At 39.9% G+C, this 12,604-nt stretch overlaps 1 protein-coding gene across 1 annotated transcript; it reads right to left on the minus strand.

Annotated features, from left to right (window-relative positions):
• Nucleotides 1-2,554: 2,554 nt before the first annotated feature.
• mogat2 (monoacylglycerol O-acyltransferase 2) lies at nt 2,555-12,259 on the minus strand. Its single transcript, XM_056396614.1, has 6 exons — nt 11,899-12,259; nt 10,667-10,845; nt 3,984-4,188; nt 3,692-3,866; nt 3,256-3,455; nt 2,555-2,871 (listed from the first exon to the last, which is right to left on the minus strand). Exons 1-6 carry the CDS (start codon nt 11,990-11,992, stop codon nt 2,717-2,719), a joined length of 1,008 nt encoding a protein of 335 aa, XP_056252589.1. The 5' UTR covers nt 11,993-12,259; the 3' UTR covers nt 2,555-2,716.
• Nucleotides 12,260-12,604: the final 345 nt, after the last annotated feature.

The raw sequence follows: 12,604 nt of genomic DNA on the forward strand, positions 1-12,604 counted from the left end.
CCAACCTCGGGGCCGGGCTCCTCCGAAGGGCCACAAGATAAGTCTGAGGCATTGTGGGATGATTATTGGGGTGGGAGAGAAAACAAGATAAATTTCTGCTACACAAGTCTGTTTTCTGTTCTTCTTTTTTTCTTGCTTTTTCGTGAAATACTGGGTAATTTTACACTTAATTTAACAGTTATTCAAATGAACCTGTCTGACGAGTTGAGGGTAAATGTCTCTTTGGTGAAAGTGCTGACAACGACAGATACCTCGACCCCTGTCACTTTATCAAATTAAATATTATACTCAGTCTCTGATGGAAAATTCTGCACTTTGTATCCGATGAGTTCATCCCCAAAAGTTGAACTGATAGTGTATATCTAGTAGGACCAGGTCCAAGAATCATAACTGCTTTTGGATGAAATCAGTCAATACCGTCCTTGACATGAAGCCACTGTTGAGAAATGTCGTCTTGTAACAATGTGGGACATGAGTGGAATAATGGTGCAATTTTACAGTACAGCCTCAGCAGGCCCCTGCGAATATCTTATATTCTCTCTGTTAATTATGGTTCAAATGTATCGATTATTCTTTATTATCCAATTTTGTCGTGAAGTGATGAGTTCAAGTGTTCAGATCAAGTCTAGTTTTCACAGTTGTTACGTTCTTTCTCTAAGTGTAACAGTATCCAACACCTCAGTTAATGCAACCTGTGTACACATCTTGGTTTAGCATTACATGTTATATAATTCATGTTGGCTAGTCTACTGTATCTGTAGAGCAGATACCCAATCATCCACTGTACAGATATGACTTTGTTATCATACAAGCATTTCCCCTTGTTTTAAGAAATCAAAAACTAATCATATTTTTGTCCCAATAAAGGTTTTGATTGTTTAAACTCTGTGATTCATCAGTGCTCAGGCTACTGATGACAGTACAGTCCCTGTCAGTAATAACGTGGGGGACCGGAAATCCTTTTACATTTTGTTTTCTTAAAAGCCAAGATAAGATATGACCCAAAGGATTCAGCGAACACGGGGCCTTGATTCTTTTGTACTTTGACCTATTCCTTCAAAAATAAGTCAATAATGTTGTAACCCTGACCTCACCCACACCCACCGAGGAGCTGAGACCAAACAGTCATCTGTTAGCAGCTGTGTCCGAACAGCAGATCCCAGAACAGACGCCACATCACAAAAATGCCCTTAATATCAGCTCTGAAACACAAAGCCTGCTGCATCGATTAACCATCATGTTGCGATTGCAGCTTTGCACTATATGGAAAATGAAGATATAAAAGTGACAGATGTGCCGCGATTGTGATTAAAGATGGTCAGTCTATAAAAGACTCTACACATCCTCTGATGCAGACAAAACGTCCGTCTCAGGTTTATGAATACAGGATGTTGTTCAGTCCCATCACAGGTTATCGGCTCTTTTCCAGCCTCACATAATTTCCCAGGTTTCAGATGCTTACAGCTCATCGGTGTCTGTCACTTTTTAGTACCTATTTTTTTATGCTTAAATAAAATATTTTCCCAATGGTTCTCGCTTTTGCATCACAGTACTTTTTTCACAGTAAGATTTTCTTTTAGTCAGCATTTTTCTAAGCACACACAACTTGTACAGACTGTGTTGAAAGCATCAGGGCATTGTCCAATCTGCCAGTCATTTCATTTTGAAATATCAGAGCTTGGCATATTATATAAAGTCTCTGCCAAAGTTCACAGACAGTCTTATCAGGGAATCTGATCCAAAACCAGCCCCTGAGCCTTTAATGTGGAATTTAGAACTTATAAAACAATAAAAGAGACACGTATTCATGTTTGATCTAAATATGATCAAAACCACCTTTAACCCTGCTTATGTTTCACTTGGATAAATAAAAATCAATTTGAGAATTTGAAGATTAAATTGTTTGAAAATAATAAAGTTTCAAACTGTTTAATAAATTGCAAATTAGATATCAAAGGAATAGTTCTTTATTTTGGAAAACACTGGATAATGCTAATGCACTTTCTCACAGAGAGTGAAATGATGGGATTGATATCATTCTCATGTCCCTGAAATACAAAGCTGTAGCCAGGACACACTTAGCTTAATATCTTCTGCAAGAAACAGTGTGGATTTGTTTACCTGTGGACAGAGCCAGGCTAGCTTATGCTAACTAAGCTAACCGCCTCCTGGCTGTTGTTTCATGTTTAACAAACAGACATGAGAGCGGTATAGATTCTCAAACATATTCCCTTTAATGTCTCAAGGCCATAAAACAGAAAGAAAAGAAAGTTCTCTTGAGTTGCGTATATATTTTTATTTACCCTGCATTTAGCATTTGTAAAGACACCAAATACTGAAATTTTATCATTGTTTTATTGAAAGAGTCTCCATATGGTGTTGCAACCCAAATTCAACCTATGACTCTATTTGAGAAAGTGCGAGGCCTTTCACAAAATCCAAAACCCCAGAGAGGTTAAATGAGGAAAACTGGACTTGTGTCATAAGTGTCCCCTTTGTACAATTTCCCACACCGACCTGAAAAAGAACAGGAGTCTAAATGAACACACAGGTGTCAGTAAGTGGATCCATGAGTGTTTATAGTCATCTTTAATTAACAGGCCAGTTGAGGGCAAATGTAGGTGTTCAGAGCCAATAAAATGTACAGTTATCTGAACCTGCAGCACCAGAGCTTTAGAAATAAATATGCATTCAAATCCTCCATCCTCAGTCCAGTCTAGACAAAGATCAGGTGTGTGTCCTTGTCCACTCCATAGTTGCCTTTGTGCTCCTCAAACAGACTGCTGAGTTCGTCCATGTACAGCTGGTGGAGGGCGTCAAGCTCCTCAGCTCTCGGCTTCTCCTTTCTCTCCACCCTAATTGGCCGGCCGACTGCAGAGAGGTGAAGAGGACAACACGCTCAGAGTCAGTGTACTTTATGATCAGCAATATTGTCTGTGTGATGCTATTTAGAGGCCTGTTTTATCTAATCGAAAAAGGGGGTGGCATACATTGGGGCACCATGCCAGCCAGTTACAGAAAGCCATGTTGGTAAGTGCGCCTGCAGCAGATTGAGACACATCCTTGTCTGTCTGCTGGACTCCTGCTCTTTAGCTGACCAATATTGCTCACGTTCACTGAAACTCTCTTTGCCAACTTGGCGACATTAGATGCTTCCAACAAAATCAATGGCTGGTTGGGAAATTAATTAAAACCAACCTGCTGCATGTACTGTAGCCTCCTGATAGTGACAGATGATCAAAGGTTTTAACTTACCTATTGTATTGATGGGTTTTCTGTAGGGTATGAGACCAAAGGAGTATTGGAAAATGCCTCGTGCGTGGAAGAGAGGCAGGGAGATGCCCATGATGCTTTGTAGCCGTTCCTGCATCCATCGAAGCCACGTTCCTCTTGGGTTTTCCACTTGATCAAACACTTCATTCTCTCCAAAGGAGAACACTGGCACGAGATGAGCTCTAAAAATATTTTTAATGACAATGTTGTTTAATTGATTATCATCACTTTCAAATCCTTGTGTTTTGCATCTGTTTCTCACTCTGAATTGTCTCATAACAGACTTTTTGCTTTCCCAGGAAATTCCATGTGAGGAGCCTGAATAAGCCTCTGTTTCACGAGGCCACGCTCCAGCCTCAAGAAACCTAAAATGAATAGATTGACATTTGCTCCTTACCCCAGGGCTCTCTGCTCTTACCCATGCTCCATGGCCATTTTGATGAAGCCTTTCTTGTTGGCCAACATCACATTGTAGGTCCCAGGGTGGGCATCAAGGGCCTCTGGGGCCCCACCAACTGCTATTACAACAGCGTTACCGCCACCCTTTCTGCTGAGCGGATAGCTGGCGCTCTCTTTGTCTGAAGGAATCAGACCTGAAGTGTTGCAGCAGAACATGAGAAGTGATTAAAATGATATACAAGGATCAAAGTACATACCCTTTACACAGCATGTGGATGAAGGAAAGAGACTGAAGTGTCCCAGGGCCAAACCTGCACACATGACGTAGTCTCTGAAGAACGGGGCTCTGAACCAGAGGGGCAACATGAGCAGGTAGCTGGTGAGGCCAGGAAACATCTGTCTGAAGCCTGTGGCGTAGGTGCAGAAGTTAGTAAAGGCTCCGGCCACCAGCACGCCATGGGGATGGAAGCCGAAGATGTAGTTGTGCCTGGGATCCAAGTCAGCTGTCTTCACCAACTGGGGGAAGAAAGAGAAAGAACATTGCCGAGGTGCACAAACATAAATTGGATTTGAGATTGATTGGTTCCATAAAAGATTGATCAAATGTTTGATTTCAGATCATCTGATTCTTCCTAAAAGAGCTGACAGTATTGCATTGTGGTGGCTGCAACCCAAACATGTGCCTTGATATTCCAGTTTCAACAGTGTCATTGACCCTGTGATCCCTCGCTCTTCCCCCAGTCTGTGGCAGCAGGTAGGTACATTTACTGGAGTGCACTCTCGAGGCACTTGTACTCGTCTACATGTCAGAGGGAAATATTGTGCCTGTTACTCCACTATGTGGCAGCTCGAGTTACTGGTTACTTTTCAGACATGATCTGCTTATGAAATCATTAAAGACTGAACTGGTGGTTCTCAACCTTTTTAACTTGTGGCCCTTTAAAGATACAGAAGGTACAAAGGTATATGAAGCAATTTACATGTTAATTACTTTTGTATTTTCCAATGTGTGTACGGATTGTAGATAACTTACTGGATGTTAAAAATACTTCATACTTATTCAAAAGTATATTTTTTTATGTCAACACATCTTTGCATTGTTCCACAGTGTATTTACAGGTAGGTAGGGATGGATTTTGGTCAAGCTGAACACAGCAAACATGTAAAACAAAAGAAATCTTTATCTAATTTAAAAATTTCAAACATGCACTTGAAGAATCTTCTGCCTGATCTTTATCTGACGTAACACGGTCAAACTGAGCTGTTCAGTGACTGACAGAGGAGTTGACTGTGATTGGTTTTTGTCCTGTGGTGAACACACTGTATGATTTATCACACTTTAGAAAACGAAAGAAAATTCATTCACTGACTAAAAGCTCTGCTTCAAGTAAGAGTACTTTGTAGAAATGTGGTGGAGTCAAAAGTTTCTAAAAATAATAACACTCAAGTAAAGTACAGATACTCAAAAAATATACTTAAGCACAGTAGTGAAGTACATGTACTTTGTTACTGTCCACCACTGTCTATAACAGCCTGTGGGCTGATTTCTATGTAAAGGACTCAGGTCGAATTTACTGGGAAAATCCAAAGGACGTTTGATCAGTGCTTCCTTCCACTCCTCTACAACAACAACACAAGTGAAACCCATCTGGCCAAATGGGATGTGACCGACGCTGGGAGCCAACATCATGTGATGATGATATTACACTTAAATCCTACTTCAAAAAAACATAACACTAGTCTAAAATATAGTTTATAGTCAAACTATAATTAAGCTGTAACTTTAGTTACCTCATCTTTGTCTACATCACCATTTGTACATCAGAATTCAGACTTAATACATCTGAGTATTTTACATGTGTCTTTTAATTCTTCGTAGCAGAAGCTTGTCATCAACAATAGATCGATGCCTTATTGGTCACTGCGCCTGTACTGCAGCTATACACACAGTGAAAACACACACTGCTATAATATGCAGAGTAGTATGTACAGTGTACCTTTGACCTGTCTGTGAGGTTCTGTTATTCTGTACTGTATGTACAGTGAAGTTCTGTATGCTGGTACACCACTGTGACTCAGCTAATTCATTTATTCCACTTATTTCCCCAATGTTAATCCTTGTTGTGTTCACTTTGTAGTAACAAGTATTGATTCAATCATGTGTTTACTCATGAGGGAGATACGACTATAGAGCAATTCTTCAGATCTATCTAAAAGTCAAAATGAACTCAGCTGGTGTTGACTTATAAACACCCTGGAACAGTCGCACACTCCACTTGTTTGTTTCTGGACAGGAACCGCCTGCTTTGATGCTTCTGTCTGTAACGCTTTGAGATTTGTCAGGTGAAGTGATTTTAGTGTTTGTCAAGTCATTCAGTAATTAAATCGATCAATGGGCACTGAGTAGCATTTCTCTGTGGTGTCAGAAATAACGGCTCTTGATGAGGAACTGTAAATGACTTGCTAAGATATCTCAGTGTTTACATGCCTCCGCTGGTCCAGAGCAGCAGGGGAAGAGATAGAGAGAGGCACAACAGAGTTCTGTCAAGTCACTGTCAAGGGTAAAGAGTCGCTTGTCGCGTGTTGCAGTTTGTTTTGCAGTGCAGGCGAGCATTGTGCCCTCTGTGAAAAACAAATCTGTTCCCCTCACTCTTTGTATCTGTGTATGAGATCAGCATTTCAAGGCCACATTGCTCTTAGGGCCACATTCACACTCATTTTCTAGCATCCGTGTTAATTCTCAGGGTCAAAGAAGCAACTTCCAGGAGTGTTTTTCATACACTTTGATTTTTTTTGTAATATCTTGTTTTTTTTAATAATTTTTCTTCTTCTTGTATTTAACAAAAGTGCCAACACTCACCCAGCGCGACACCGTATACTAAAAAACTTTGTCAGACATTTTCTTGTAGCCGATCAAATCTATGATATGAAGATTTGGACTAAACAAGTTTTTTGCTGTTTAATCATCTTGTGATATTGGACCTCACAAAGCTGGTGTGTTGTTTCGTGTCCACATTGTTTGTATTGTGGGTACCAGTAGCCGCAGGCCCCCAGGTCACAAAGTTAATCATTGGCTCGAGTTCCCCTGTTGAAAACCAAGTTGTCCTGAATAATCTGTATTGCTATTGTCCCTTCCAAGGACTTTGGTTCTAGTCAATAAAGTGTGTTGGATCAAAGGTCCGAGGAGAGTCTTTTTGGTGTGGATCCATATTTTTTGATTGCCACGGCTTTGAAGAAATGGTTAAACATTTTGGGGAACAGGCTTAGTCACTTTTTTGCCAAGTGTTTGATGAGAAGATTGATCAGCACCCCTAAAGCTCACTAACTAATATCTTGTTTGTTTCATTTGTTGAAAAACTGAAGTGTAAAAATTGTGTTTTTACAGTGGGGTTATGTGCTGGATATTTCTTGACTGGGCCAGAGCCATGCTGGCTGTTTCCCCTTGTTTCTAGTCATTATGCTAACAAATTAGCTAACTGTCTCATCAGTGTAAACACATGAGACTTGTATTGAATCGCATAAAAAGCTGATATTCCCACCATGATGAAATATTGCTCTAAACATTGCGCAACTGCATCCAAATTAGAATTCATATATATTTCATATACTGGATCTTATGATGCAGTTATGATACAGCAGTATGATTGTGATTATGGTGATGGATTACGGTTATGGTTTACAGTAGGTGGCTTTAACTCGTGGTCATGAGTCAGACTCTCTTAAATTTTTTATCGTGTAAAGTCTAGTAATTCCTTGGAAAGATGTTTCTCAGCATCATGGCCACCGTCAGCTAATCAGCATTATTTTCTTATCCCTGAGTGAATGTTGATGCAAATCCAGCTAATTAAAAAATAACCCACACTGAGGTCATGGACGTGCTCTGTTTCATATGAATCTGCATCATTATCCTGTCTAAATGTATTTCTGTTCTCCTCTTAAAAACCCAGTGACCACACATCAGATGGTGAGGTTGTCTGAGCTGATGACGGTGTAATTAGAAATGGTGGGAAAAGAATGAATGAAACAAATTAGGCTCTCTGAAATACACTGCTTCTCTTCACCCTTACATTGACTCTTTGTTTCAGATGTAATGAGGCATACAGTCAGATGATGCAGGAGATGATTCGCTCTCAACGGGTTACAAAATGGGAATTTTAGATTTTAGGTTTGAGATTTTATCGTCACGCAGAGAGAAAAGTAGAAGTGTTTTTCTGTCTCGTATACGTTCACATGAGATCTCTCATGAGAGATGAAACTCCTATAATTCTCACTCCCATGATTATGTGCAGAGCCATTTAATGCTTATAATGCTCATTTCTGGGTGTGAAACTGACAGAAAGGTGTTGATTCCTCTTCTTTATTTGCACAACACAAAACCTTTTTATTGTTTTATTATTATCTAAAACTATGTGATTATCATACATTTTACAAACTGTTTTATCATGTAATTATTTCTGTGCTAGTCTTCTCCTGACTTTTATTATTATATGATTCTGCTTTTACTGTACATATTGCTGCCTTATCTTACTTGTTCTTGGCTTTTATTGTTATAGCCTACATTTTTTCAATTTTATTGCTCATAATTCTTCCTGCAGATGTTCTAGTTGGCTCTAAAGCAATATTTTACGATACAAAGTACAATGATAATAATAACATTAATTGATACAGTAGAATATATTATAATATAGTAGAATTAATATTTTAGTTTGAAATATTTGTAGATATAAAATTATATAGAAAACCAGAATCTGATCACCTCAGGTAGTTCAGCAAAACAGGCCAATATGGAGTACTGTGTTATCATTTATGGCTTTAAAGGCTAATTCATGTAAACAGAGACATGACCCACTTAATACTAATAAATTGGTCTAAATATATATGATGGAGCACCTGGTTTTAAAAAGCATATAATAAACTCAGTTTGCCTGATCTCACACATGCAGAAAGTAACTTTTTGTTGGGAAAAAAAGGATTTTGTCTATATGAAATTAATATGTCTTTATTTGAAAGACACTAAGACATTAATTTCATTTTTTTTAATAGTTATGCCTATCTAAAAAATACACAGAATGTTTCATAGCACTGTTTGAGATAATGTATGCAGAGCTGTTTTCAAAACGCTGTTGAACCTATGTTGTTGTTGCTCTGTCTTATCAGCTCAGTCCAAAGTATAAGTCTCCACCAGGGGCAAGAAGCAGAGCCATGTAATGTGGCGGCCGTTGTCAACAGAGGTTCTGTTCTCTGTGATGAGGTGATCTCCAGTTATTTTTCATGATTTCAAACATCTCACAGCCAACATGTAACACAGTTGGCTGAGTTTGATATAAAATACCAGGATTTTTCATGATTAAAAGCCAGTAAGTCGAGGACACGCACTACTCACATATGACCACATGAGGGACACAACGGGCTGCAAGAGGGATGTGTGTACTGTACCTTTAGAGCTGGCAGTGTTTTCAATCTCACACCGAAAGCCCTGCTCAGTATAGCTGCCAACTTAATGTCAAGATGTCAAAACCAACATGACAAAAACAACTAAGTTTTGAAGAAACTTCTGCAGTGTTAATAATCAGTTATCTGTACCTACCTCAGATCACTGGATAGTGTGTGTCAGTGTAACCGGCCTGCATCAGACATTTCACGTTTGCTTGATTTACATTTCTTTTCATTCACTGGGATGGGTGTTTTTCAGAGCAGCGGTGAGTTCACGGTTTACGGACTTGGCTGTAGCAAATGGGTTATACATTTTGTAGTTACAATAACAGCTCTGTCAGTGCCTCTGAACACTGGAAATATTTCTGGTTTGCAGCTGCATCTGCTGAGCAGCCAGCGTAAATCTGTACAAAATCACTCGAAGGTCACTGATCTGCTGATTAAAGTGAAGTTATTTGACTTTTTGTAAACTGCACTTATTCACTTATGCACTTACTAAGCGTAAGACTTCTCATCACATTAAATGTGAGGCTGGAGCCAGCAGACCGTCAGCTTAACTCAGCATAATGTTTGGAAATGGGGAAACGGCTTGTTAGCTCTATTCAAAGGTGTTTAAAAAAACACCCCACATGCCACCACTTGAAAACTTAACTAATTAAGATGTTACATCTTGTTGGTTTAAATCATAGTATAACAATTAGTGGTTTTATGTGGTTTTATGTGGTTTTATGTGTGCTGGACTATTTCTTGAACAGTCATTTCCTGGAGTTTACCGTGAGGTTGTAATTCACTCTTGGAAGTCACTGCTCCAAGGAACAGCCCAGCACACAACCCCCTGTGAGACTGCAACAACCACAACAGAGCCAGGCTAGCTGTTTGCCCCTGCTTTCAGTCTTTATGCTAAGCTAAGCTAACTGTCCCCTGGCCTGAGCTTCGAATATAACGGACAGATATGAGATATGAGAATGGCATCAATCTACACATCTCACTTTCAACAATAAATGTTTGATTTTTTAGGAGGTAAGTGGGAAATCATCCTACATTCATTATAGATTATAGATAGATAAATTCATTGGCTAAGCTTCTATTATATTTCACATATTCAGTTCTGCTTTTAGTATGCTCCCAAACTGGTGCTATTTAGTATAGTATTTTAGAGTCCATCTGTATAGTATTAACAGAGAAATTTCTTTCACAACAAGAAGACACGGCCTATAGTACAGTGTTAAATCAGACAACGTGACGTTGACTGTATGGTTTGTGGAGGCTGTGTGTACATATGCAGTACATGACTATAGGCAACAGAGGGGCGTCATCCATCAGTGGTCCATTTGCTGCCAAGGACAGAGATAAGGACGACTGCTCATATGTAGCTGGAGATCAAAGATTAGATGAAATGAACAGGGAAGTGAGATGTTCTAATGTCCTTCTCTCTGACCTGCAGAGGTTAATCCATCCCCACCTCATATAAGGCTGCTTAATGGCACTGATGTGTATATACAGTATATATAGTGACTGAAATGTAGGTTTATACGACAACTGTCTAAAAGCTCCCTCTCACCTTGATGGGGAAGTAATCCCGCATGTGATCCCAAAGTTTGAGGCCACACAAAAATGGAGCCCTGCGGCCTCCGCGTGCTGGGGTGTTATAGTCAAAGTACCACCAGACGGCGTACAGCACACTGACCAGCCAGAAGCGAGTGAACAGCAGGTAGAAGAACAGGAAGGTGCAAGTGGGTGCTGGGGGAAAGAAAGAATCATTGTATTGAGCAGCAACTTCACTGTAAACAAGGGCATTATATAATCGTCCATTCTGTTCTGCTATAGCAAATCTTTCTATGAATGATTGCAGTAGAACATCATGTGTTTGTGGGGAATTAGCTATTTTATGAATGACGGCATCTGCTCGGCATCAACAGCATTTAGTTCAGCTGGAGATTACATAATAGGTGGTTTTGGCGGTTACTGATGACAGAGCCATGCGATGGTAGAACGCGCTCGTATGATGTCAGTACAGTTTAATATTTCACTGTGACTGGTTTCTGTGTCTGTTTTCATTTTAGCTCCAGGCTCCTCTGTTTTTCTAGGTATCAGTGCTCAGCTGCCAAACTTCCTTTCAAAAACAGAAAGACATCAATACTTTAATTGATCACTACCATTATGCAATGGCCTGGATGCTATAGTGATGAAAATTTAAAATTAAAATTGTTCTGTTCAGTAGAATAAAGTGGGCTAAGGAGCTGGTCTAACAGTGGTCTGGTTCAATATCTGGCTGGGCGACTTTTAAAGTGAGCATCCCTGTAGGAGATTTGCCTGCTGCCCAGTATGATGTGAGTGTTTCACTCCTTATTATCTGAAAGGCCTCAGCATTTTTAAAAGCACAGTACAGCAGAAACAGTGGGGATGATACAGCAGCAATTCCCAACTCAGAGGTTTTCAATCTCAGTGACCCTTTCTTGGTGAAATGATGGTTAAAGGATAATCTTTATATTCATCGTCACAATATACGTGCAGCTATGACAGACTGACTGTGCAGGACACACCTCCCACCAACGTGAATCAGTTGTAACACCATGAACACACCTGCTGAACAAATACAGCCAACATAAAATGAAATAAAATTAAATAGTAACTGTTTTTGGAAAATGTATAATACACATTTTATGCACTCTACTTTGAGGTCATTGTTTGAACGCATACTGTAAAGAAGTGAAGACTACCTCTGGACAGATTTGTACTTCCTCAACAGTTTCATCCTATTAGTACGCCATCTTTAAACATGCATATACTCACCCAGGCCAAGGAAGGAGAAGACCCACTGCAGCACCGCGGCCGTCTGTAGCCTCCTGTTGAAGGGCACGACTAGAGGGGCAAAATTAACCTTCATGTTTTCCCCAAGTGCAGGGAGACGAACCAAGGCGCTGTAGCCTGTCGCGGAGAAGAAGAGCGAGTGAATTGGGTCCAAAGTCTGCTCCTCTCACCTCTCCATGGTCACCTCTGATTGACAGTCTTATCTCAGAAACTCAGTGTAGGTTTTGATTTGCCAGTTCATATCTGCCTCATCAGACTTTTGACCTGGAGCTGCTGAAACTCACAGTTAAGCAAACATGAAAAACAAGCCATACAAAATAACACCAACTGTAAGTCAGTGGAGGAGGGAGATGTCCAAGACTTATGTTGATTGTACTGCACTTTATCTTCATTCGCTTCATGGAAGGCAGTCGGTGGTGAGCATGACTGTGTAATATGTTGGTCTTTAAAACCGTAAAGGCAGCCCCATCTGGTTGAGCAATCACGTAACTGCATCGCAGTGTGATACAGAGAGTGATAAAGGTCCTTTGTTGAAGTCTAACACATTTTTTCTCAAATAAAGCCATTATAAGTGTTGCATGAAATACCTTTGGAAATGATTGTTTAAAGGGAAAGTACAGCGGTAGTTTTATGCCCTTATAGGCAAGAATCGAGGTGTTTATACAGCACACTGCGGAGATTGACAGGG

Source organism: Seriola aureovittata, chromosome 15, assembly GCF_021018895.1.
Source record: "Seriola aureovittata isolate HTS-2021-v1 ecotype China chromosome 15, ASM2101889v1, whole genome shotgun sequence".
Lineage (NCBI taxonomy): Eukaryota > Metazoa > Chordata > Actinopteri > Carangiformes > Carangidae > Seriola > Seriola aureovittata.

Bases quoted from the DNA above. Each gene is read 5' to 3' on its own strand.
- mogat2 (XM_056396614.1), bottom strand. From the start codon at position 11,992: ATGAAGGTTAATTTTGCCCCTCTAGTCGTGCCCTTCAACAGGAGGCTA. The intron at 10,846-11,898 runs GTGAGTATATGC...TCTTTCCCCCAG, and splicing joins CTTCTCCTTCCTTGGCCTGG to CACCCACTTGCACCTTCCTG. The intron at 3,867-3,983 runs GTTTGGCCCTGG...GCAACACTTCAG, and splicing joins AGACTACGTCATGTGTGCAG to GTCTGATTCCTTCAGACAAA.